Source organism: Pelophylax lessonae (genome assembly GCF_965119305.1).
Source record: "Pelophylax lessonae genome assembly, chromosome: 10".
Taxonomy (NCBI): domain Eukaryota; kingdom Metazoa; phylum Chordata; class Amphibia; order Anura; family Ranidae; genus Pelophylax; species Pelophylax lessonae.
The window spans coordinates 110,837,467-110,865,044 of NC_138777.1; the positions used below are offsets into that span (position 1 = coordinate 110,837,467).

Consider the following 27,578-nt stretch of genomic DNA (forward strand, 5'->3'; position numbering starts at 1 on the left):
GCGGGGAGGTGCTAGAGCCGGCTGGGGGGCTTCAGCTTAATAGAGCAACAATAGTAAGACATGTGGAAGATGGTGGAGCTTTTAAGGTGGGGGGGGGGGGGGGGGAGAAAAGGGAAGTAGTGGAGGAGGGGTTGTATGCAAAGGTCAAAGCTGAAGAGGGGGTGAAGGTGAGATGTGGATGGTAGATGCAGCAGTAAGCAGCTGTGGAAGGCAGCTTAACTATACAGCCCTGAACTCTGCATTCTGTATGTAATGCTCTCCTAAAATTTAATGGCCCTTTAAGACCCTCCCACACTTAGTGAAATTTGACCACACCCAGTATTTGATGCGGTTTGGAGGGTGTGTTGGGGGGTGGGGGGGTCGTGGTGGAGTTCATGCACCTATTTTCTAAGAAGAAAAAGGCCCGTGTATATATATCTTTTCGTACATCACAGGATACAGAGCCAAAAATTATAACGTATGGGTTATATAGCCACCTTTAGGTGAAGAACACTGGCAACCAATCAGAATTGATGTCCCCCTATATAACCCATCCCACACAGGAAGCAGCTCGTTTTTTTGCCAGTGTATAAAAGGTGATGGTCACTGTGGAGAGGTGCTCCACATTTTTCTTATTTTTTTCTTCAAATGAAGACAGAAGATGTGCCGTTTACCCCAATCAAATATCATTGAACCTAAGGGGTTAGCTATCAGATCCATCCTAAACAATCAATGGACTAAAAAGATGGTACCTGAGCCTCAGGAAGCAGATACATGGTTTTGCCTGTAATGCTGTCCTTTTTAGGCGCTGGGCCCTGGGATCCAAACCCTTGAAATACCAAACTCTAAATGCGCTCAGTCCAGGGTGCTCTACAGGTCCAAGGCCGTGGCCCCTCTAAAATAAGGAGACCCAGCCCTTGAAGGTCGCCAAGACAAAGCTCGCCGTGATGGGTGAAGATTGGATTTCTGTTTAAAGCAGAATCCTGCGGCTGGACTGGTTAATCCAATTTAAAATCTTTACTTATTCAGCAAACCTTGAAGGTAAAAATTGCTGGCATAATTGCAAATTGTAAATATTTTATGCACTGTTCCCATGTTATGCACTGTTCCTTTTTAAAAGTTAACAGAGAGCATGTGCCATATGTATCCCTCCATGAGACTATGGATGTTATGCTTGCAAGTTACATCTTGTTGAGGCATTTGTGGGATCTTGTTTTAAGCTTGATTTAAAATTTTATTTCTTTGCCTATTATCACATTTGTGTTTTTTCTCTGAGCCGATTACCTGAAAAAAGGTATCAGCTGTGACAAACAAAATTCAGCCTAAGTTGCTCTCACCCCATATGGTTGTGGTTTGCGCCCTGGCGCATAAGCCTCCGCATGTTCGTCTCTGCCTTGATCGCGTGTCTATGTTGTAGGCTTATTCACACGTGTAGGAATCTTTGCCTTTAAGTACAGGCGTACGCCGCATGGAGAGTGTGTCATTACGCAATGGCCTGCACGTGGACGCCACGTAGCATGCAGCACATGCACTATACAGTATAAATGACGCGTTCTGCAAGGAACGGTTTCCAACACACTAGCCTCTGTCAGAGGCTGAAGTAAACAGCAGCAGCAGCTGGGTTGCTGGAGTCACTGTGGGTGTATGTTACTGGCACAAACAGGTCATATATCTTGGGATAATCAGTGCTGTGTGCATTAGGCTGTATAAGCTTTTCACAAGCCTTAAGTTCACTTAAAGACAGTACCTCAAGTTTGTCTTGCTTTAAAGCAATACCTGTCCAAAAAAGGGCTGGGGGGGGGGGGGGGGGCATAGATGGAAAAGGCACTGTGATGCCACCACCAGGCCTTGAAGGTACTAGCAGTGTTTCCATTGTGTCTACTCCTCCTGAAGAGTCAGAGGCATCTTGCCAATCTGAGCCATTACGGTTGTAAGGGCATAGTAGCTACTCCTAGTACTTCTGCCGCAACCTACATCACTAAGGACGATTTGGCTGTGGCATTGGCCAGCCTTGAGGATTGCTGGTATCATTGCAGCATCTCAAGGGAAGAAACGTGATAGATCTCCCATACGTGAGCCACTCCTGAGTCAGTTCAGGTTTGGGTAGAATGTGGAGGAAGAAGCTGATGGTGACGCTATGGAAGGTCAAGCTGAGGTTTCCACTTCTGGGGAGTCAGGGTCAGAGGAGTCTCCATCTACCTTTCAGGCCCAAAGATTGATTATTCAGTCTCTTACGGAAAGGGTCCGGTCTGGATACAAATTTCCTCCCCAAGAGACAGCTGAAGAAGTGTATTTTTCCTCTCTAGGCTCATTGTGCCCTACTCATAGTCCTCAGATGTTTACCAGTGGAACGCACGCCGGAGCCAAGCCAGCCCCGCTGCGCACCGTCATCCCAGGGATCTACCGTTTCATACAGTGCCTGTTTTAACTACCTAAAATGTGAGTTTTTTTCTTTTTGAGACCAAATAAATCTACTGTTTAAGCAATATTACGCTATTGGGATTCCTTCTTTTCTTCTTATATGGTGACCATCCGGTGAGATTGCTTAGGGGAGCCCGCATTGGCTGTCATTTCCATCCACAGCACTTTACCCGGATTGTATGCTGGACTCTGCCTGTGAGACCCTTACGCTATAAGGTTTGAGGGTCCACACTGTCCGGTAAGTGTCAATTACCTAGGGGAGAGGAGTGAATCACCATCATCGCACCATTGCAGCATGCATATAATTTCCAGCACTTGAGCACTATTTCGGGTTGTTTCTCAATCAAACGACTTTCACTGGCTACTTGCTGGCTATTGCATTTTGGGACTTTTTATTGTTATTGGACTTTCATATGTTATTTATTCTTTTTATTTATGAATTGCACTATAACAGGTGGTGATTTGCACTATTAGCACATATGTTATGAGATTTTATTTATGTATTTATTTTCTCATTCATTTAAGAGTATATGTGGTTTATACCTGTACATACACCAACTATTACTACCTATAATATTTTTGTAATATTTAATATTTTTTCATTAGCACATTGAGCACTTTATAAGTATAATACACCCAATCTGCGCTGTCTTCTTTACACTTACACTTTTAAAATCATTTTGATTTTATGCACAGCAGCACTTTTGGATATACTTCACGTATCACCGTAGCGCAGCATTAATTTTCTCTTTATCCCCACCATTTCACAGGGGTACAAACTGGAATTTCGGATGTTCCCGTATCCCTGGTTTATAAGGTCAGGTATACAGACAGATCCCCTATAAAAGAAAGTCTCTTTCTGGCATTGGGCCAGCTGAAGGCTCAAACAGTGATAATTGAGGTTCCAGAGGACAAAAAGTTTAGGGGTTTTTGCTCAAACCTGTTTGTAGTCCCCAAACCAAACGGGGATGTGAGACCAATTCTGGATCTCAAAGCTTTAAACCAGTTTCTGAACATTCGTACTTTCCGTATGGAGTCAATTCGTTCAGTCGTAGCCTCCCTACAGGGAGAGAAATTTCTAGCATCCATAGACATCAAGTGTGCATAACTTCACGTGTCTATATTCCAAGTTCTCTCCTCCGCTCATCTAATGTTACCCCAGTGCTGAAAGAGGGAGGCACAGGAGGGGCAAACAAGGATACTGTGCAGGCTTTCAATGCCTTCCTCATCAACAGACGACGACATTGGTTGTTAGGACACCAGTGGCTGGAAGGTTGTAACCGTGCACAAAACCTGTGGCTTTGTGTAACTAAAAGGCAGGCTTGATCCACCTGCTGCAATTTTTAGGCACCCCAGAGGAATCCTGAAGGCACACCAGGGTCCATTGCCACCCTGGTTGGAAAATACTGTTCTAAACTAGATTGGTTAGGGGCAGGGACAAAGGCAGGAGCTTTACACTCCAAGACAAAACCTACCTAACTGTGTGAAGACCAATTGTGACAGGTGCTTAGAAAGTTCCTGTAAAGCAGGGGCTCCACCCAGGTTCTCTATGTCCAGCATTGACAAAATGTTATGTAAACACGTCAGTGCCCTGCACTGCACACTGTAAATCCTGCAACACAGCAACAAAGTAACACTGTTAGCACCAGTTGTAATCTCTTAAGCAAAACTACAAACATGCAATGAACGATGACAAAATAGAAATTACTTCGAAATTAACGGCTTCCATATTGCATTCTGTTTACAAATCTGCAGTGCATTGTCATCAGGGGACCAAGTCTTTTCAAATACCTAAAGAAGAAAAAAAAAAAAAAAAAAAAAAATCAATAAACTGCTACAAATATAAAAGTGAAGCTCCAGCTTTGCAACGACCCCCTTCCCTCTCTTCTAGGACTACAATATAGTATTCTAGTAAACCTTAGTTCTTATTCCTCTTGTTTCCAATCTAATGGTACTATAAAACACACTTTTCTTAAGGGCTTTTCAAATTTTGTGCAATTAGTGCAAGCTTGTCGCTTAAGGCTGGGTTCACACGGCTCACAGCAGGTGTCCGGTGCTGCCCTGTTCTCTGTTTCAGGGATGAATCAGGCCCGATTCTTGCCTGAATTCGGACCTGAAATAAAGCCAAAGACACACAGGACCCCTGTGCAATGCACCAGTGTTAATTTTGGCAGCAAATTTCAATTTAGTTTTAGTCTTAGGACTAAAATGGCATTTTAGTTTTAGTCCCATTTTAGTCTTCTGCAAGTGTTTTAGTTTTAGTCGTATTTAGTCGACTAAAACTCCAGTACATTTTAGTCGACTAAAACTCATTTTAGTCATCTATAATCAAATGGGTGTAGTTCAATTGTAATTTTTAATGCATTATTTAAGCATTTCTCTACAATTTTCAAACTCATTATATACTACTTCTGGAGTGAAAAATCAAATATGTTATTATTTATGGTATTAAGCTTTGAGCATGCACAGCACTACACCAGTGTTAATTTTGGCAGCAAATTTCAATTTGGTTTAAGTTATAGTCTTATGACTAAAATGCCATTTTAGTTTTAGTCGTATTTTAGTCTTAAGACTAAAATGCCATTTTAGTCGTATTTAAGTCATCTGAATTGTTTTAGTTTTAGTCTTATTTTAGTCGACTAAAATGGTGTTCATTTAGTCGACGAAAACGTTTTAGTCGGTTTTAGTCGACGAAAATAACACTGCAATGCACTCCACGGCCGGCCCAGAGATGTGTGAACCGGCTCCACTGAGAGACGGTCACAGTCTCCTGTCATGTGATTCGGATACCGGGAAACCTGCATCCAATTCGCATCAGTGTGAACCCAGCCTAAAGGATAAGTTCACATTTGGTAACACGTTACATCTGTATCTAGGGTGCAACACGTTACCAAAGAGCACCAGCTGCCTGCACCCCTCCAATCCCCCATTGTGACAATTTAAAAAGGATCTGTCCTAGAAGGAAAGAAGGGGAAGAAGAATGAAGCTTTCAGATCCCCAGACCGCTGCACTGGCTGCATGGGCAGTGACAGCTAATCCCCCTTGGATGTAAGTGCGGCGTTGACGGCGGGACAGGAAGGGGAGGGGTGTAGTGTGTTAGTTCACCTTTTGATTTTTTGTGAAAAGGTGAATTTACACTTTAACTGTATACATTTGTAGTCTGGTTGCACTTCCATTAAATTTCTGTGCCCTAAATAAATGGTGATATTTTTTTTACCCCACTACATACATCATATGACCACGGACGAAAGGTATGCCAGTTTTTCCCTGTACCTTTTTCGGAATAAAGTGATCAAGGAGAGCCGAGTGAACTTCAGCAGACAAGCACAGTGGAGTAAGAGGCTGGCCTCCATCAGCCACAGATTTCTCCAAGCTAAATTCACTTTCATCACTGCTAGAGAGCTCTTCCCACTCATCATCAGATGGTTCTGGAAATAAAAAAAATATATATTTAAATTAAATTTACTGCAATAACGGGCAAAATAAAAAATATGATTTTACTACAGTCCATGATTAATGTGGCTTCAAAGAACACGCGTAGCAAGTCCCAATCACAACTACTTCACAAACATAAGCAACTGCAAAGCGGATTCTCAGTCAAATGTAAAAAATTCCAATGTTTCTTTAAGTAAAGTTAAAGCAGACCCTACCCATGCACTTTGCATGACTGCACTCTTACCTCCCCTGCTCCCACACGACATCGCACTTATTACCTTTTTTTACCCTAATACTTTTCTTTTTTGGACCACTGCCAGCACTTCTGGGATTCTCACCAAGGGGAATTTGACAGCCCAGTCGCCCTCAGCTTACTGCAATATGGTCGTTATAGAAGGCATTGGGGTCATCTAAAGCACACGTGTTGCTGTGCTTCATCAGGGAGCTTGCTGCAAGAACCTGACAGACAGCCAGCCTCTAATGACATAAGTACTGAATAAAGCAGCATGGAATCTAATACATGGCATCAGATCACAAGATAATGCTGTAGTCATTGAACATGTGTTTTGAGAATAACCCAGTAAAAAACGTTAAAAAAACAAACCAAAACGGCGGGCTGTCCGCTTTAACATAAGGGTGGTCCCAGCGGCGGATTCGCCATGGGATCACCTTTATGGGCGGGAGGAGAGGGTCCCCCCCCCCCCCCAGTCGCTTCCCGGTTGTTTTTTCCGCTTACCGGAGCCGTCCGTAGCAGAGAAAATGATCCTGTTCGCTCTCCTCTCAGGCAGGAAGTCGAGTGAGGACAACTCGACTTTATGGCCTTGGAGGACCGGAGCGACATAATACGCAATTTTTGATCAAAGGACAGTGTTAAAATAAAAAAATGAAAATGCCCCTTTCCCGTTAGCTCGCGCACAGAAGCAAACGCAAGTCGTGCCCACATATGTAAACTGTGTTCAAACCACACATGTGAGGTATTGCTGCGATTGTTAGAGCGAGAGCAATAATTTGAGTCCTAGATCTTGTCTGCAACTCTAAACTGGTAACCTGTGGAAATTTTTAAAGGGTCACCTATGGGAATTTTTAAGTACCAATGTTTGTCGCCATTCTACGAGCGTGCGCAATTTTGAAGCATAACATGTTGGGTATCTATTTACTCAACATAACATTATCTTTCACATTGTACAAAGAAATTGGTGGAAATATGGTGTCAAAAAATATTGCAACGATCTCCATTTTATTCTCTAGGGTCTCTGCAAAAAAAAAATTAAAGTTACTTACTGGTAACGTCTTTTCCAGTAGTCTTTGAGGACAGGCACTTCTGAGAGAACCTGGCTCCTCCCTTCCTAGGAAACACCGCCCTAATCAATTGGATTTAAGCCTCCCTCCAGCTGGCTGCCTCAGTTCTTCAAGACTACCTCCGGCCACTGGGGAGACACAAAGATTTATCATACTAACCTCCATCCTTTGATCATCTTATATTCAGACCTTCTTCGGGTGGGTATTAGTGCTGTCCTGAAAGACTACTGGAAAAGACGCTACCAGTAAGTAACTTTAATTTTCCCTTATCGTCTTTCAGGACAGGCACTTCTGAGAGGATAAGCGAGTACTTACTTTCAGGGTGGGACTACCGCTTGCAGGACTTTTCTCCCAAAAGCCTGATCTTTAGCGGATAGTAGGTCTAGTCTGTAGTGTCTGGAAAAGGTTGTATAGCTGGACCAGGTTGCTGCCCGACAGATCTGCTCCGGGGTAGCTCCAGCTCTTTCCGCCTGAGAGGCCGCCATTGCTCTTGTAGAATGCGCCTTGATACCCATAGGAACCTCCTTCCCGGAAAGCCTATAAGCCTCACTAATGGCTAGCCTAAGCCATCTGGCTATTGAGCGTCTGGACGCTTTAGTACCCTTTTTTGAACTAGTAAATAAAACAAAAAAGGAATCTGACTTCCTGAACTCCTTTCGTGATGTTTAAATATTGCAGAACACATCTTCTGACATCTAATTTGTGAAAATGAATTTTCTGTTCCCTCACAGGATCTGAACAAAACGTCGGTAGCACTATCTCCTGGTCTCTATGGAACTTCAAGACCACCTTGGGAAGAAATGCTGGATCAGTCTTAAAAATAATTTGATTTGCAAAAATCTTAAGAAAGGTGCTTTAACTGAAAGGGCCTCTAGCTTACTAACCCGTCTGGCGGTAGGGATTGCCACTAAAAAACTGTCTTGATGGTTAAGGTTTTCACCGAACAAGACTCCAATGGCTCAAATGGTTCTTTGAGAGCCTGCAAAACTAAGGACAAATCCCACATTGGAAATGGCAGACTTCCTGCTGGTCTTTGTCTATTCAAAGCCTTAAAGAAACAGATCACCCAGGGATCCTTTGCTAAGGGAATTTCTAGGAACACGCTAATGGCTGAAACTTGGCTTTTCAGGGTGCTGATGGCTAACCCCTTGTTTGCCCCCTCTTGCAGGAACTCGAGTACTGACACTGTGCTTCCTGCGTCTAAAGAGCTTGCTTTGCACCAACCTTTAAAAAACTTCAAAGTTTTAAGGCAAATGCTCTGTGTCTTTCTTTCTGCTTCTTAGCAGAGTTAGCACCAGTTGGTCCGAGAAACCCTTGCTCCTTACCAGTTCTTCTTCAGAAGCCAGGCTGCAAGGCTCCAACATTGTGCCTGAGGACAGAGTACTGGGCCCTGATAGAGGAGATCTTCTCTCACTGGTAATAACCAAGGGGGTTCTAACGCTAGGTGTTTTAGGGTCGAGAACCATGGCCTCCTTGGCCAGTGTGGCGCTATAAGGATTAGCGTCGTACTTTCCTCCTGCAACTTCCTCAGGACCGCTGGTATTCGCACCGGCGGAGGGAAGGCATAAGATTTGGGGAAAACCCAAGGTTGAGCCAGAGCGTCCACTCCTAGAGCTCCGTCCCATCTGTTCAGGGAAAAGAATTGAGGTGACTTTGTGTTTTGCCGTGAGGCAAACAGGTCGATATTCGGTATTCCCGATCTCTGGGTAATCCCATTGAACACCACCTGGTTCAGAGTCCAGTCGCCTTCCCTTACTGTTCTCCTGCTGAGAAAGTCAGCCAGTTGGTTTAACTCTCCCTTGAGGTGAACCGCCAAAAGAGAGAGAACTTGAACTTCGGCCCATTGCAAGATTCTTTTTGCCACTCCCCAAAGGAGATTGCTCCTGGTTCCCCCCTGTCGATTTATATATGCCACCACTGTGGCATTGTTCGACCGAACCTGGATTCTGCATCAATGCAAGTCTTCCTGGAAGGCTCTGAGGGACAGCTCTACTGCCCTCAATTCCCTCCAGTTGGAGGATAGTTTAGCTTCCTCTTTGGACGGGGTCTCCCCGCTGGAGGAAACACCAGAACTGAGGCAGCCAGCTGGAGGGAGGCTTAAATCCAATTGAATGGGGCGGTGTTTCCTAGGAAGGGAGGAGCCAGGTTCTCTCAGAAGTGCCTGTCCTGAAAGACGATTAGGGGGAAAAAAAAAATATATATATATATATATATATATATATATATATATATATATAAAATGTTTGGGGGGTTCCAAGTAATTTTCTAGAAAAAAATACCTGATTTTAACTTTTAAACATGTGTCAGAAATAAGCCCGGTCCTTAAGTGGTTAGGGGCTCATTTCCACCACAATGCCTGCATTTAGTGTGTGGTTTCGCATGTGCGTTTCCATGCATATGCGGTGTGTCTGGGCATTTTTTTTTTTTTAAATAAATACCAAGTTGAATTTACACGTGTTTCTACTCCATTCAAGTGCATCCCAGTGTGAGAAAATGCAGCATGCTTCTTTTTTTCTTCCCAACACACATCAAAGCACTGCAATGGTGTAAACTAGGCTTATTGAAATGCATTAATGTTTCTTGCATATGCAATCCCACTGCATTTAAAATGTGGTCGACTGCACATGGAGTAAATAAGCCCTAACAAAAAGCTGATCAGTGCTAAAAGTGAATTTTATGTTGAATAGGTTTTTTTTTTTTTTTAGGTAGGTACAGTAAAAAGATAAGAATCAAGAGTAGCAGGTGACAACTCCAGCATATCACATACATTCAGTCATATATGCAATCAAAATAAGGTATGTGAATAACATACATAAAAGACAAAAAAACATGATATATTGACCCAAGGGCCAGCTGCACTCCACAGGCGGGAGATTAAGGTAACAAGGTATAAAAAGCAATGGACCCATTATGGCTTTATCCAGGAGTCTCAGAGGTACAATGGTTAACCAAGTGAGGGGGGGGGGGAGCGCTAGAAGAGGGACAGAAGAGAGGGAGAAAAAAAAAATTATTAAAAAAAAAAAAAAAATCATTAAAAAAAAAAAAAAAAAAAAAAAAAAATCGGAAGGAGGCAAAAAAGGGAGCGGAGAAAAACGAAGAAAGAGTGGGCTATGGAATCGGAAATTCATGGCTGAAGCCAAGTCTTGTGAAACGAACTATGGGGAGTAAATGCATGCAAAAACGAGGATGGAAAATCAAGGCGAACCCAAACAGGGTTACCCAAAAGCTCCTAAGTGCCCAAAAGAATTATTAGAAGGTGTCATGAGCTTGTCTGCAGGGGAGGGCACTAAAACGGGGACCCTAAACGCCAGAGAACATCCAGTTGTCAATTATAGGAGCCGTTTTTTTAATCTGGCGGCGACAGAATAATGTATCCAGATGTACCATAAAGTAGTATGTTTATCCTACTTATCCTAGCAGTTAAGACTGCTAGCACAAACGCAAGGGCAAGGACTGCAACCCATCAGGTGATTGCTATAGTCAGGTGTGCAGCATCATCTCTGTGCGACACCCAGGCAGCTGACAAGTGATGAAGCATTCAGAGTTTATAAGAGGCTACATTCTGCACATGTCCAAGATGGTTGCCAACAGGAAGGCAAGGTAAGACCTTGACGCCCACTGAGCTAAGGGAGGAATCTAGTCAGATTTCAAGAATCTGGAAATCAGTTGCCTGGCTCCCATAAGGAAAATCATAGTAAGCTATTTTTCTGGGATTTTACAGAGCCCGGAAGTATCGAAAGTAATGCTATAGAGGGAGTTGGGGTAAGAAACTCATCGTAGACATCATAAATGAAAAATAAAAAAATGTTGTTTCAGAACATCTGTATCTGGGGGGACTCCCACCAAATATGCATATACGTACCCCGTCCACTGTGGCAATGCCATCTGGGGCTGAGGAAAAGACAAGAAGGGTGACAGGGTCCCTATACCATCAGGATAGGAGTTTATATTTTTTTTTTCCTGGGCAAAGCAGGAAACAGAGGATTTATGCGTTAAAGTAAAAGCTGTATGCCACTCCTTGGGAGTGGTCTCTTTCCCCCTGGACCCCCTAGTAAAGGTTGGTAGGGTCTCATAAGTATGTTGTAATATACAGTATCTAACAAAAGTGAGTAAACCCCTCACATTTTTGTAAATATTTTATTATATCTTTTCATGTGAAAAGACTGAAGAAATGACACTTTGCTACAATGTAAAGTAGTGAATGTACAACTTGTATAACAGTGTCAATTTTCAGTCCCCTCAAAATAACTCAACACAGCCATTAATGTCTAAACCACTGGCAACAAAAGTGAGTACAACCCTAAGGGAAAATGTCCAAACTGGGCCCAATTAGCCATTTTCCCTCCCAGTGTCATGTGACTCCTTAGTGTTACAAGGTCTCAGGTGTGAATGGGAGCAGGTGTGTTCAATTTAGTGTCATTGCTCTCACTCTCATACTGGTCACTGGAAGTTCAACATGGCACCTCATAGCAAAGAACTCTGGGTATCTGAAAAAAAAAAAAAAAAAAATTGTTGCTTTATATAAAGATGGCCTAGGCTATAAGAAGATTGCCAAGACCCTGAAACGGAGATGTGCACGGTGGCCAAGACCATACAGCGGTTTAACAGGAGAGGTTCTACTCAGAACAGGCCTCGCCATGGTCGACCAAAGCTGAGTGCACGTGCTCAGCATCATATCCAGAGGTTGTCTTTGGGAAATAGATGTATGAGTGCTGCCAGCATTGCTGCAGAGGGTGAAGGGCCAGCCTGTCAGTGCTCAGACCATATGCCAGACACTGCATCAAATTGGTCTGCATGGCTGTTGTCCCAGAAGGAAGCCTCTTCTAAAGATGATGCACAAAAAAGCCCGCAAACAGTTTGCTGAAGACAAGCAGACTAAGGACATGAATTACTGGAAGCATGTCCTGTGGTCTGATGAGGCCAAGATTAACTTATTTGGTTCAGATGGTTTCAAGCGTATGGCGGCAACCAGGTGAGGAGTACAAAGACAAGTGTGTCTTGCCTACAGTCAAGGATGGTGGTGGGAGTGTCATGGTCTTGGGCTGCATGAGTGCTGCCGGCACTGGGGAGCTACAGTTCATTGAGGGAACCATTAATGCCAACATGTACTGTGACATACTGAAGCAGAGCATGATCCCTTCCCTTCAGAGACTGGGCTGCACGGCAGTATTCCAACATAACCCCAAACACACCTCCAAGACGACCTCTGCCTTGCTAAAGAAGCTGATGGTAAAGGTGATGGACTGGCCAAGCATGTCTCCAGACCTAAATCCTATTAACCACCAAGGTGCCCCAAGCACTGGCAACTGCGTTTCGGACACATGCGCTTTAATAATAAATCAATAAAGCGCATGCATGCAAAACGCCTGGTCTTGCAACAGACCTATGCATTCCAGGCTGGCTCTTCCTAGTTCCGGTCAGCAGTATGTCACTTCCCAGGGGCCTTAGGCAATGTCACATCACATTGGAGCGCCAGCAGGCCCTGCTCACGGTTCCTTGGGCAATACCCATCCTTCAACGGCTTTGTTCCCTGAACGCAGAACGGACCCAGCAGCCATTCACTGGTCTTCACCGAACGAACAAACTGGTATCACTTTACTGACTTGTGTCCATTACTTTGATTGTACAATAAACGGTTACCCTGGTTATCGTTTCTGGCAATATCTGATCACTATCAAGAGAACACAAACCCGTATAGCGCTGTCTTGCTTAAACCCTTATTAAGCATCCGCCAACAGAAGGTCTCTAACATTCATCAGCTTCATGATGTTGTCATGGAGGAGTGGAAAAGGCTTCCAGTGGCAAACTGTGAAGCTCTTGTGATCTCCATGCCAAAGAGAGTTAAGGCAGTGCTAGAAAATAATGGTGGCCACACAAAATATTGACACTTTGGGCCCAATTTGGACATTTTCACTTAGGGGTGTACTCACTTTTGTTGCCAGTGGTGCTATGTTCAACTGCCAGTGACCAGTATGAGGAAGTGAGAGCAAGAACACTAAATTTAAACAACCTGCTCCCCATTCACACCTGAGACCTTGTAACACCAACGAGACACATGACTCCGGGGAGGGAAAATGGCTTAGGGATGTACGCACTTTTGTTGCCACCGGTTGAGACATTAATGGCTGTGTTTTGAGTTCTTCTGAGGGGACAGTAAATTTACACTGTTATACAAGGTGTACACTCCCTACTTTACATTGCAGCAAAGTTTAATTTCTTCAGTGTAGTCACATGAAAAGATAGAATAAAATATTTACAAAAATATGAGGGGTGTACTCACTTTTGTGAGATAATGTAGATTTGCAGCTGATATCAGTTTTGAAAAACTGAAAAATATAGTGTTTCGAAAAATACAAACCATTACTGCAGCACATGTTAACGATAATTTCCAGTGCAGATTTCTGAGCCACCAATAAGTGGGATGCTTGCTTCAGCTCCTCATTTGACACCTAGAACAAAAGTAACACAAATGGACATAGAATTACTGTTGGATACTTTCATTGGTGTGATAGTGACAGTGCAGTGGAGTATATTTTCCCTATTCAATGAGCATGTTTGTGTTTCTCTACCAATTCTGAATACATACCTATAGCTATTTATTTTATAGTACTACAATTGTGCAGTAAGCTAATTTAGGGCCCTTTTCACACAGGCGCCTCCGTATAGCCTATTCCGCTTGCTCAGCGGGGGATTGCTCAGCTGATACCCACTGAGCAGGCAGATGACAGGACTGTGTCCGCTTAGCTGGGCAGAGACACCGTCCCGCTCTCATCTTTGGAGAAAACAGAAGGAAACAGACCGCCTGTCTGTTTTTATCTCATCCGCAGGACAGATGGAAAATAGGACCACCATCCGTCCAGCGGACATGTGACTGCGGACATCCGCCGCTTCATAAAAGGACAATACAGTGACTAATCAGGTGCGCCTGAAAAATTGACAGGTGGACCTGAATGAACAGCCCATGTGAAAGGACCCTAAGACTTTCCCAAGATTACACTCACTCTAGCATTGGTAAGTTATTTTGTTTTTCTCATTGCAAGACATTTTGTCTACCTCTTAAAGCTGAACCCCAATGAAATGGGAAAAAAAAAAAACCCTTGCGGTGGGGGCTTATCCCGCAATGCAAGAGTTTAATTCTCGTTTCTGCTTAAGGTAAAGTACCAGGAAAAGAAAAAGCACATATACCTACTCACTCACGCTTCCTTCCATTTCACCATTCCCTCCCAGTCTCTTTTCATCAGCGCTCTGGCTGATGGCCGCAGCTGTGATGCATGGAGGACGACCAGTCCTGCACTGTAAGTGAGGATGCCGAGGGCCCACTTGAGTGCAGCTTTAAAGCTCAACTCCAAGTAGATTTAAAATACACAAAAGTAATGAACTGCAGAGATCTACAGCTGAGGTGGGAGACTCTGTCCATAGGACAACAATCAGTCGTATACTGCACAAATCTGGCCTTTATGGAACAGTGGCAAGAAGAAAGCCATTCCTTAAAGATATCCATAAAAAGTGTCATTTAAAGTTTGCCACAAGCCACCTGCGAGACACACCAAACATGTGGAAGAAGGTGCTCTCGTCAGATGAAACCAAAATCAAACTTTTTGGCAACAATGCAAAACGTTATGTTTGGCGTAAAAGCAACACAGTTCATCACCCTGAACACACCATCCCCACTGTCAAACATGGTGGTGGCAGCATCATGGTTTGGGCCTGCTTTTCTTCAGCAGGGACAGGGAAGATGGTTAAAATGGATGGAAAGATGGATGGAGCCAAATACAGGACCATTCGGGAAGAAAACCTGATGGAGTCTGCAAAAGATCTGAGACTGGGACGGAGATTTGTCTTCCAACAAGACAATGATCCAAAACATAAAGCAAAATCTACAATGGAATGGTTCACAAATAAACATATCCAGGTGTTAGAATGGCCAAGTCAAAGTCCAGACCTGAATCCAATCGAGAATCTGTGGAAAGAACTGAAAACTGCTGTTCACAAACGCTCTCCATCCAACCTCACTGAGCTCGAGCTGTTTCGCAAGGAGGAATAGGCAAAAATTTCAGTCTCTCGATGTGCAAAACTGATAGAGACATACCCCAAGCGACTTACAGCTGTAATCGCAGCAAAAGGTGGCGCTACAAAGTATTAACTTAAGGGGGCTGAATAATTTTGCACGCCCAATTTTTCAGTTTTTTATTTGTTAAAGTTTGAAATATCCAATAAATTTCGTTCCACTTCATGATTGTGTCCCACTTGTTGATTCTTCACAAAAAATTACAGTTTTATATCTTTATGTTTGATGCCTCAAATGTGGCAAAAGGTCGCAAAGTTCAAGGGGGCCGAATACTTTCGCAAGGCACTGTACCTGGATTTTATCTACAAAGTAATGATGGCAGTTAAAAGGGGGGAAAAAAAAGTATTTTGTTTAACCTACTGGATTCAAATCAGAGAAATCTGCTGGACTCGAGCTTTTAATCACACCATCTGCAATACCATCATCTTCATTTAAGGCGCTTTCTTCAAGGCTTGCTGCAGCAGCTTCTGCCTCTGACTCGGCTGTCTTTAAACGCAGACTTTCAACTTCCTTCATCTTCACAATGAATTTCCCAGCATCCAGAGAGAGGACTTCTGACAGTATTCTCATTATAGCATTTATAGAGTCAGCCTGGCTATGTAGAGGAATCCTTTCTTTCAAGTTCCAAACAGTACCTGTAGAACACATTTATTAAAGATTAATAAAAATGCCAGAGGCAGAAAAAGCAAATCCATAAAAAAGGGTTTCAGTAACCTATACGCTTGTTTTTTCCAAAGGGTACATGTTTTATGCCTTCCACTACTCTCAATAGCATAGGTTAAATATTGGATGCAATGCCTATATACAAAAACAACATAACGTTTGTTTTTACATAACAGTTTTCCATCCAGCCAACAGGTGGGGCTGTAGTTTCCTTATAACATTGCAAAAATTAGTTTGAAAAACTAGTAATTGGGGCTATAGGGGTGCTGTATGCCCCGTCCCTGGAGACAAAGGATAGCAGGACAATAGTTTTTCTAAAAAATATATAACTTTATTACAAATAGCAAGAATTAAAATGACAGCTAACAGATGGATATAAATACAACCACCATCACATATCAAACAGATCCTCCGTGTGAGCCTCTATAGACCACCTTACCCACACCCAGCTCCACATATAAATAGGGCTAACCTATGGTGGTGCAGGGTACGGATTACCAATGCATTTCGCCTGTATGGCTTCTTCAGGGCAAAATAGGTGTCAAGAGCTCGCAGAGGTTCATGGGGCTGTTAGTACTGATATGCAACGAAAAACATAGAAAAAGAAAGAAAAAATCAATATATTATAAACATAATACTTTTTGTCTTGCAGTTTCAAAATCTTTTTACAATACATGTGTCTATCAAATCGATCATAAATATTGTTTATATTCTGTAAGAAATAATCCCACATGTTTACATATTCAGATGTTCACCCAGAATTTACAAAAATATATAAGGATACTCACAAATCAATTTCAAAGGTTGTCACACAGATACAAGGGCCCGTGGGGCGTCCAAAAACGGTTATAGATTAGCTCATCCACAAATAGAGTCCAATTGCCTCAGAGGGACTTGATACATGTTGCCAGAATTCTAATCAATTTTAATCCATGACTACCCAAAATGGAGAGGGGAAATATACAGAGATGGCCGGAGTTGGTTAGATCAAATAAATTGATCCTCGAATAAAGCAAAGCCCCAATCCTTCTGAAGACAGCAATGTCCCTGGAAGGTCCCTACAAGTTTGAGAAAAGAAAAACATTAAGTGCAATACTGCTATTGGCCATATGGTGCCAGCAGAGACTGCTAATTAAATATTATGTAAAAAAGGGCGCATAGCCTACCAGTTCAAACTGTCATAGGGTAATGGGATTGCTCATGTGGATAGGAATGTCCCATACATCAACTCATTCCAGCCAGTCCAGTGACCAACGACACATGAGATTTCTAGAGGAGATGATGTTAGGGAAGCACATTAGTGAAAAGTGCCCACTCTCGCCTCTGAAAAAGCCATTCAGGAGGGCAGAGGAAGCCCCACATACATGTACTTACTTCAAAGAGCCCGTCTGGTCCGCTTGCACAGCAATCTCGCTGTGCTCACAAATCCTCAGGCTATTTGAATAACTGGGTTTGGCGCCAAATCGGCAGCCGCCGCCAGCTGTCTCTCATATCCCCCTAATTGCTGACATCTCCGGCCATGAAGCCGGAGAGCGTCAGACAGGAGGGTGCTACTGCGCATGCGCGAGAGGCCGCACATGCGCAGTAATGGCGGGACGTGCGATATACCGTCCACTCCATAGGAACTCCCCGTTGGTAAGGGGGAGAGAGAGTGAAGGAAAAGGGCAATCGCCACGTCCCACCACAAGATACAAGGGAGTACTGTCGGCCGACTGAGGTGCCCCAATAAGGGCTATACCCCCCAGATCGATTTGCGACTCAGTGTTATCTAAACCGGAAGTGCCTATTTGTAATGCAAGGGGACATGCACCATAGGTCCCCAGCGGTCCCTTGTGGTCAAATAGAGCTATAGCATGCATAAAAAAGACACAGATACTTCCTTATTAGGTTATCAATCTACTATATATTTTAGATAAAGAATGGAAATCCTAAAATTATGCTTAATACCGAGTTTATGGCAAAAATAACTAGACAGAAGATCCCATTTCATCTTACACCCTCAAAATTTAGGCAGTCATATATTTTTTTTCCTTTTTTTTCCCCCTGTGTGAATTAATGTATCAATTGAATCGTTAAACTAAGAGCATATAGGAAGAATCAAAAATGAATAGCAAACAGCTTCAGATACATATCTCACTGTCTACATATTTTAACTCTAAAATGACTTCCAGCGTAATTTTTGGTCAAAAGTCCCTTGGATGTGTGACCCAGACATTGACTTGTGATAACAGGGTATCCTAGTTCACTATTTATACATATATATTTTATATTCATGTGGCATTAATTAAGAACACATTGCTATGAGTACCCTCACTAAAGAACAAAAACAGAAAACCTAATGAACATACTTTGAATAATGAGTCAGGGTAGTAAATCCCAAAAATGGGTTAGACAGGACAGAATCCGGAAAACCAGGTTCTATAAAAAGCATTTGTAACTAATATATTCGTTTAAACCAGGTGATCTCGTCGCATCGAGCAAGAAGATCCACTGTGTTTCTAACTGTAAGAGTCTCCTGTCTATGTCCCCCCCTCTTGGTGATTCCTTGACATGTTCGAGAGCAAAGAAGCTCATGCAATCCAAGTTGTAACCATGATATAGGCCAACATGCCTGCTAATGGCCGACTCCAGTTTCCCCGTATTCACCTCATATACATAATCCCGTATCCGGTTGTGAAAGGGTCTTTTAGTTTTCCCTATGTAGAAAGCTCTACATAGGGAACATTTCATGTAATAAACTACCCCAACTGTGCGGCAGTTTATTAGTTCTCGTGGAGACCATTTCTGGCCATTGGGCAGCCGAATACTCTCTCCTACCCAGATCCATCTACAGAAGTTACAATCTCCACATCTGGTATTGCCTCTGGGGCTTCCATTCCCCTCGGCAGTTCCCACTGGCCAAAGATGGCTATGGGTGAGATGGTCCCTCAATGACCTGGCTCTACGATACGTGATCTGCGGTCTCTCACCTATATATTTGGCCACAATGGAGTCGTCCCTTAGCAGGTGCCAGTGTTGTGCCAATATTCGTTCAACCTGTTTGTATCTGCTCGAGTAGCGCGTAATGATGCGGGTGGGTTCCTTTTTAGTTTGTTTTCTTTGATCATATAAAAGGGAATCTCGTGATCTAAGTTTGGTTTTATTAAACGCCTTTTTCAGGCATTTTTTGCTATACCCTCTTTCCAAAAAGCGTTGCTGTAATAGTTTAGCTTGGCGATGATAGTCCTCCTCTTTGCTACAATTTCTCTTAAGTCTAAGATATTGTCCATAAGGTATACTCTTTTTCAGAGTCTGTGGATGTGCGCTTGAGGAATGTAGCACCGTATTTGCTGCCGACAACTTGCGAAACAAATCGGTGCTCAAATTGCCCCCAGTGTCCTTCATAATTGATATATCCAGAAAATTGACTTTGGATTGACTGCATTCCATAGTAAATTTCAGATTATAAGTATTCTCTCCCAGTCTTTCCATAAAGGAATCCAATTCCTCCTTAGTGCCCGTCCATATGAGTAGAATGTCGTCTATGTACCTGTGCCACGCAAGAATGTGGCACAGGTACATAGACGAGTCCCCTCCATAGAAGACAGCACGCTCCCACCCCCCCAGGTACAGGTTTGCGTATGATGGGGCACATTTCGTCCCCATCGCCACTCCCTGCACCTGGAGGTAGTGGGAGTCGTTGAATATAAAGACATTCCTAGACAAGATATATTCCAGAATTTCTAGAATGAACATGTTGTATTTCCAGGTCGATCGATCCCTTTCTCTCAGGAATTCTGCTATTGTTGCAACCCCCCTCGAATGGGGTATGGAACAATACAGGGCTTCCACATCTATGGTTACCAGCCATGCGTTTTCAGGTATATTTTTGTCCTCTAATACTCTTAGGAGGTCTCTGGTATCCTGTATGTGGGAGGGTAGAGATTTCACAAAGGGCCTCAAATAATCATCAATTATTTTACTGGCCTGTTCAGAGATACAGCCAATCCCTGACACTATGGGGCGGCCCGGGGGTTTCTTAATGCATTTATGCACTTTGGGCAGGGAATAGAATGTAGGCGTGACCGGGTTTTTTACATTCAGAAATTCATAAGTACTTTTCGTTATGATAGCATTATTATATGCTCTACAAATGATTTCTCTATATTCCTGATGGAATTTAGATATTGTCTCCTCTGGGATACGCCTATACCACGCTTTGTTGTTGAGAATGTTTAAACACATATTAACATAGTCCACCCTCCCCATCACTACAACGTTGCCCCCTTTATCAGACGGCTTTATAATTATTTCTTTGTTATTTTTTAATTTGTTGAGGGCCATTGTTTGTTGGGGGGATAAATTGCCATCTAGATATGTATTTTCTGGTAAATGTCTCAAATCATACATGGCCTTTTGAACAAATGACCAAATATGTAAATTACGTTGTAGTGATGGAAAACTGGAAGACTTGTTCCTATACTCTGGGATAAGATCTTTAATTACTTCCATAGACGTATCCTCAAGCGAGGGGCAAAAGTTCAAACCTAACCCCAATACAATGTTAGGTTTGAACTTTTGCCCCTCGCCACCATTGGATAAATTCGAGGTGGCAAAGGATATTATACTCTTTGCCAGGAAGTTGACATTGCACACCATTTATGATAGAACCCCCACCCCTCAAGCACAAAAAGCAAAGGATATGGAACTATGGAAGGAATTCACAATTAGGGACTTTAAAGCATTGAAAGACCTTATGCAACTTTGGGAGGAGGGCAATAAAGGGGAAAATGCGACTGTAGACGAGCTTGAGGATACGTCTATGGAAGTAATTAAAGATCTTATCCCAGAGTATAGGAACAAGTCTTCCAGTTTTCCATCACTACAACGTAATTTACATATTTGGTCATTTGTTCAAAAGGCCATGTATGATTTGAGACATTTACCAGAAAATACATATCTAGATGGCAATTTATCCCCCCAACAAACAATGGCCCTCAACAAATTAAAAAATAACAAAGAAATAATTATAAAGCCGTCTGATAAAGGGGGCAACGTTGTAGTGATGGGGAGGGTGGACTATGTTAATATGTGTTTAAACATTCTCAACAACAAAGCGTGGTATAGGCGTATCCCAGAGGAGACAATATCTAAATTCCATCAGGAATATAGAGAAATCATTTGTAGAGCATATAATAATGCTATCATAACGAAAAGTACTTATGAATTTCTGAATGTAAAAAACCCGGTCACGCCTACATTCTATTCCCTGCCCAAAGTGCATAAATGCATTAAGAAACCCCCGGGCCGCCCCATAGTGTCAGGGATTGGCTGTATCTCTGAACAGGCCAGTAAAATAATTGATGATTATTTGAGGCCCTTTGTGAAATCTCTACCCTCCCACATACAGGATACCAGAGACCTCCTAAGAGTATTAGAGGACAAAAATATACCTGAAAACGCATGGCTGGTAACCATAGATGTGGAAGCCCTGTATTGTTCCATACCCCATTCGAGGGGGGTTGCAACAATAGCAGAATTCCTGAGAGAAAGGGATCGATCGACCTGGAAATACAACATGTTCATTCTAGAAATTCTGGAATATATCTTGTCTAGGAATGTCTTTATATTCAACGACTCCCACTACCTCCAGGTGCAGGGAGTGGCGATGGGGACGAAATGTGCCCCATCATACGCAAACCTGTACCTGGGGGGGTGGGAGCGTGCTGTCTTCTATGGAGGGGACTCGTCTATGTACCTGTGCCACATTCTTGCGTGGCACAGGTACATAGACGACATTCTACTCATATGGACGGGCACTAAGGAGGAATTGGATTCCTTTATGGAAAGACTGGGAGAGAATACTTATAATCTGAAATTTACTATGGAATGCAGTCAATCCAAAGTCAATTTTCTGGATATATCAATTATGAAGGACACTGGGGGCAATTTGAGCACCGATTTGTTTCGCAAGTTGTCGGCAGCAAATACGGTGCTACATTCCTCAAGCGCACATCCACAGACTCTGAAAAAGAGTATACCTTATGGACAATATCTTAGACTTAAGAGAAATTGTAGCAAAGAGGAGGACTATCATCGCCAAGCTAAACTATTACAGCAACGCTTTTTGGAAAGAGGGTATAGCAAAAAATGCCTGAAAAAGGCGTTTAATAAAACCAAACTTAGATCACGAGATTCCCTTTTATATGATCAAAGAAAACAAACTAAAAAGGAACCCACCCGCATCATTACGCGCTACTCGAGCAGATACAAACAGGTTGAACGAATATTGGCACAACACTGGCACCTGCTAAGGGACGACTCCATTGTGGCCAAATATATAGGTGAGAGACCGCAGATCACGTATCGTAGAGCCAGGTCATTGAGGGACCATCTCACCCATAGCCATCTTTGGCCAGTGGGAACTGCCGAGGGGAATGGAAGCCCCAGAGGCAATACCAGATGTGGAGATTGTAACTTCTGTAGATGGATCTGGGTAGGAGAGAGTATTCGGCTGCCCAATGGCCAGAAATGGTCTCCACGAGAACTAATAAACTGCCGCACAGTTGGGGTAGTTTATTACATGAAATGTTCCCTATGTAGAGCTTTCTACATAGGGAAAACTAAAAGACCCTTTCACAACCGGATACGGGATTATGTATATGAGGTGAATACGGGGAAACTGGAGTCGGCCATTAGCAGGCATGTTGGCCTATATCATGGTTACAACTTGGATTGCATGAGCTTCTTTGCTCTCGAACATGTCAAGGAATCACCAAGAGGGGGGGACATAGACAGGAGACTCTTACAGTTAGAAACACAGTGGATCTTCTTGCTCGATGCGACGAGATCACCTGGTTTAAACGAATATATTAGTTACAAATGCTTTTTATAGAACCTGGTTTTCTGGATTCTGTCCTGTCTAACCCATTTTTGGGATTTACTACCCTGACTCATTATTCAAAGTATGTTCATTAGGTTTTCTGTTTTTGTTCTTTAGTGAGGGTACTCATAGCAATGTGTTCTTAATTAATGCCACATGAATATAAAATATATATGTATAAATAGTGAACTAGGATACCCTGTTATCACAAGTCAATGTCTGGGTCACACATCCAAGGGACTTTTGACCAAAAATTACGCTGGAAGTCATTTTAGAGTTAAAATATGTAGACAGTGAGATATGTATCTGAAGCTGTTTGCTATTCATTTTTGATTCTTCCTATATGCTCTTAGTTTAACGATTCAATTGATACATTAATTCACACAGGGGGGAAAAAAAGAAAAAAAATATATGACTGCCTAAATTTTGAGGGTGTAAGATGAAATGGGATCTTCTGTCTAGTTATTTTTGCCATAAACTCGGTATTAAGCATAATTTTAGGATTTCCATTCTTTATCTAAAATATATAGTAGATTGATAACCTAATAAGGAAGTATCTGTGTCTTTTTTATGCATGCTATAGCTCTATTTGACCACAAGGGACCGCTGGGGACCTATGGTGCATGTCCCCTTGCATTACAAATAGGCACTTCCGGTTTAGATAACACTGAGTCGCAAATCGATCTGGGGGGTATAGCCCTTATTGGGGCACCTCAGTCGGCCGACAGTACTCCCTTGTATCTTGTGGTGGGACGTGGCGATTGCCCTTTTCCTTCACTCTCTCTCCCCCTTACCAACGGGGAGTTCCTATGGAGTGGACGGTATATCGCACGTCCCGCCATTACTGCGCATGTGCGGCCTCTCGCGCATGCGCAGTAGCACCCTCCTGTCTGACGCTCTCCGGCTTCATGGCCGGAGATGTCAGCAATTAGGGGGATATGAGAGACAGCTGGCGGCGGCTGCCGATTTGGCGCCAAACCCAGTTATTCAAATAGCCTGAGGATTTGTGAGCACAGCGAGATTGCTGTGCAAGCGGACCAGACGGGCTCTTTGAAGTAAGTACATGTATGTGGGGCTTCCTCTGCCCTCCTGAATGGCTTTTTCAGAGGCGAGAGTGGGCACTTTTCACTAATGTGCTTCCCTAACATCATCTCCTCTAGAAATCTCATGTGTCGTTGGTCACTGGACTGGCTGGAATGAGTTGATGTATGGGACATTCCTATCCACATGAGCAATCCCATTACCCTATGACAGTTTGAACTGGTAGGCTATGCGCCCTTTTTTACATAATATTTAATTAGCAGTCTCTGCTGGCACCATATGGCCAATAGCAGTATTGCACTTAATGTTTTTCTTTTCTCAAACTTGTAGGGACCTTCCAGGGACATTGCTGTCTTCAGAAGGATTGGGGCTTTGCTTTATTCGAGGATCAATTTATTTGATCTAACCAACTCCGGCCATCTCTGTATATTTCCCCTCTCCATTTTGGGTAGTCATGGATTAAAATTGATTAGAATTCTGGCAACATGTATCAAGTCCCTCTGAGGCAATTGGACTCTATTTGTGGATGAGCTAATCTATAACCGTTTTTGGACGCCCCACGGGCCCTTGTATCTGTGTGACAACCTTTGAAATTGATTTGTGAGTATCCTTATATATTTTTGTAAATTCTGGGTGAACATCTGAATATGTAAACATGTGGGATTATTTCTTACAGAATATAAACAATATTTATGATCGATTTGATAGACACATGTATTGTAAAAAGATTTTGAAACTGCAAGACAAAAAGTATTATGTTTATAATATATTGATTTTTTCTTTCTTTTTCTATGTTTTTCGTTGCATATCAGTACTAACAGCCCCATGAACCTCTGCGAGCTCTTGACACCTATTTTGCCCTGAAGAAGCCATACAGGCGAAATGCATTGGTAATCCGTACCCTGCACCACCATAGGTTAGCCCTATTTATATGTGGAGCTGGGTGTGGGTAAGGTGGTCTATAGAGGCTCACACGGAGGATCTGTTTGATATGTGATGGTGGTTGTATTTATATCCATCTGTTAGCTGTCATTTTAATTCTTGCTATTTGTAATAAAGTTATATATTTTTTAGAAAAACTATTGTCCTGCTATCCTTTGTCTCCAGGGACGGGGCATACAGCACCCCTATAGCCCCAATTACTAGTTTTTCAAACTAATTTTTGCACTTTCAATCCAGGGGTGATGGTGCTGGTGGTTGAGTGACTGAACGTTTATTTTTTACAATTTCCTTATAACATTATTGGCATAGTATCCTGGCAAAGCCAGCCCTCCCAGACGCAGAAGTGCGAATACATTATTATACATAAACAAAAAGGAAAAAATACCACGCTTGTATATTGCATGTGAAAAACAAATACAGCACAATAGCTGCAAGCACACCTTCAGAATTTTATCACAGCAAATAACATATATAAAAAAAAGTCTGCGCTGTAACAGTTAAATCATATTAACGTCCACGAAACATCCATGTGCAAAATTAATTTTCCAAGTGAAAAGTCATTAATTAGAAGGTCCTTGCCACACGGAAAAGCTACTGCAATAATATTTCCTTCAGTGCTGTATGGAATGTGCTTCATTCCCAGGACTCGCCTTATTACTGTCAGAGTATAGATAGTAAGGAAAGTGTGAGTGTGTGTTTATGTACAGTGCTCAGCATAAATGTAAGATTTTAAACAATAAGTGAACAAGAACAATTTCCAAAATATTGACAAAACTGTGTCTTCTAGAACATTTGTTTAGCTTAATTACATAAAAGGATATTAAGACCCGGTTCACACTAGCGCGACTTGTCAGGCGACTTGGTCGCCTGACAAGTCGCGGTGGGTCGCCTGCCATAGATTAGCACAGGACCCGTTCTAATAGGAGCAACACAAGTCGCTCCGACTTAGAAAAAAGGTCCTGTACTACTTTGGGGCGACCTGGAAGCGACCTGCATAGACTTCAATGATATGAAGTCCGTGCATGCCACAGGTCGCCCCAGCAAGTAGCGTCGCCTGTATGTGAACGGGGTCTAATACAACTTAGATTACAAAATCTTCAGTTTTACTCAAATTCGTTTTTTTTTTTTTCTTTGCCTTAAACCTTTAATTTCTTGGCAAATTAGAAATATCGCTAGGGGCAGGTTAGATTTACATCACTCACTGGGCTACAAGTCATTTGAATTCATTTTAGACAATATTTACCCAGCAGTGCAATTATATCTGCGACTTCACAATTCAAATGCATGTAGTCCATTTTACAATGACAACTAATTATTAATCTTTGCTGACTTTGAAACCAACCTCCGAATAATTAATCCTGGTTTAGATTTCAGCAAAGTAACTTTTTTGAATTTGAGAAAAACCCAGTAGTTTTACTTTGGTCCAGTATAATGCAATGTGGGAAAAACATCTGCAGCCTCAACCCTGTACAAACTGCAAGGGCATGAAAGTTTTGGCTTCTCGAGAGGTGTACAGTACATTGTAAAGCTTAATAGGCTGCTGTACAAGAGAAGTCAGGAAAAGGAACACAGTGCCTTTGCAAATAATAATTTGCTTCCAAAGTTGCGGAAGCCTGCAACAAGATTTCTAGACTACTGTTGAGTACAAGGTAAAATTAAAATATGTATTAAAAAAATAAAAATAAAAAAGGGCAGCTGGCCTCTTTGAAATCAACAGCAGCCAACCATTGTTTAAAACCAAGCAGCAACCATATTTCAGTTTAAGTTTTAGATCTTTGTAGAGCACGTCAGAGGATACATTCAGCAATATGGCTCACAACAGCTATCCAAATGGATGTAGCTCCTTCGTTTATACAGTGGCAGTGCAAGTAAACCTGTTTGTGAAATGCATTTGTGCTGTATTTTTTTTTTTTTCAATTTCCTTCTCAAATCGCTTTAATAAATTTCAAGCTTTTCTTTCAAATGACATTGCCTCCTCCACTTATGATGGAACACAGAAGTAGAGGATTTATCTAATTTACTCCTTCATTCCTTCCGGTCAGCCTTTACTTGTTTTCCCAAGGGAAATCACTCAGACCCTTACCATTACCTTAACTCCTCACTGCTGCATGGACCTTAGCTGCAAAACAGCAGCATTGCACCAAAAAGGTACCAGCAGCAGCAAAAGAGTCATGAGAAAGTGCTTATTAATGAAGCAAGTGCTTTGCGTTAGGAGCTGAAAGAAACTTCCATTGTGAAAGTGGCACAACTGGGAAGACCAACACTGGGTCCTAATGTCACCAACCTCCAATTAAGCAAAGTAAGCAAAGAGAAACACACCAGGCCAGAAAGAACAGGGACATTAATGTACTTTGGCATAGTAAATTGTTGTGTGAAATGCAATATTCCAAAAGCATAACATACTTTAGTAACCATTTCCACATAGAGTATCCAAGGAAAATGGCTGCAGCTTGGGAGGTAGGATGGGACCAGGGAAATTTGGAATGGAAGTTTCACAACAGCCCTGTAAACAATGCACTCAGGTAACCAGACATGACATCTCTGATAGCAAAATAATGCATCTTTCTTTGCTTAACCCATGCCTGGCAACCCCCCCCCCCCCCCAAAAAAAAAAAAAAAAAGATATATAAACGCTCAAAAATTATTACTTAGAATTGTCAAGCTGTGCTGCCAATGCACATTTTATATATGTCATTAAAGGAGAACAAGACCAGGTAGAACTGTTTCCAAGGTGGAATGGAATAACAAGGAAGGGCAAGACTCAAATTAGTTGATTCAAAAACGAATAAACACCCCACAACAAAAATTACTACATCTAGTATTTTGTATGAGACCTCCAAAATTTGTAAGGACAGCACCAAATCTTCT

The 27,578-nt window shown here is 42.4% G+C and overlaps 1 protein-coding gene across 1 annotated transcript in view; it reads right to left on the minus strand.

Annotated features, from left to right (window-relative positions):
• HEATR3 (HEAT repeat containing 3) overlaps nt 1–27,578 on the minus strand; it is a 155,169-nt gene that overhangs the window by 87,528 nt on the left and 40,063 nt on the right. The window contains exons 7-11 of the mRNA XM_082271172.1: nt 15,563–15,837; nt 13,493–13,583; nt 5,674–5,828; nt 4,109–4,191; nt 3,876–4,012 (exon numbers count right to left, since the gene is read on the minus strand). Coding sequence (XP_082127298.1) covers nt 3,876–4,012; nt 4,109–4,191; nt 5,674–5,828; nt 13,493–13,583; nt 15,563–15,837 — 741 coding nt within the window. The remainder of the gene's footprint in view (nt 1–3,875; nt 4,013–4,108; nt 4,192–5,673; nt 5,829–13,492; nt 13,584–15,562; nt 15,838–27,578) is intronic.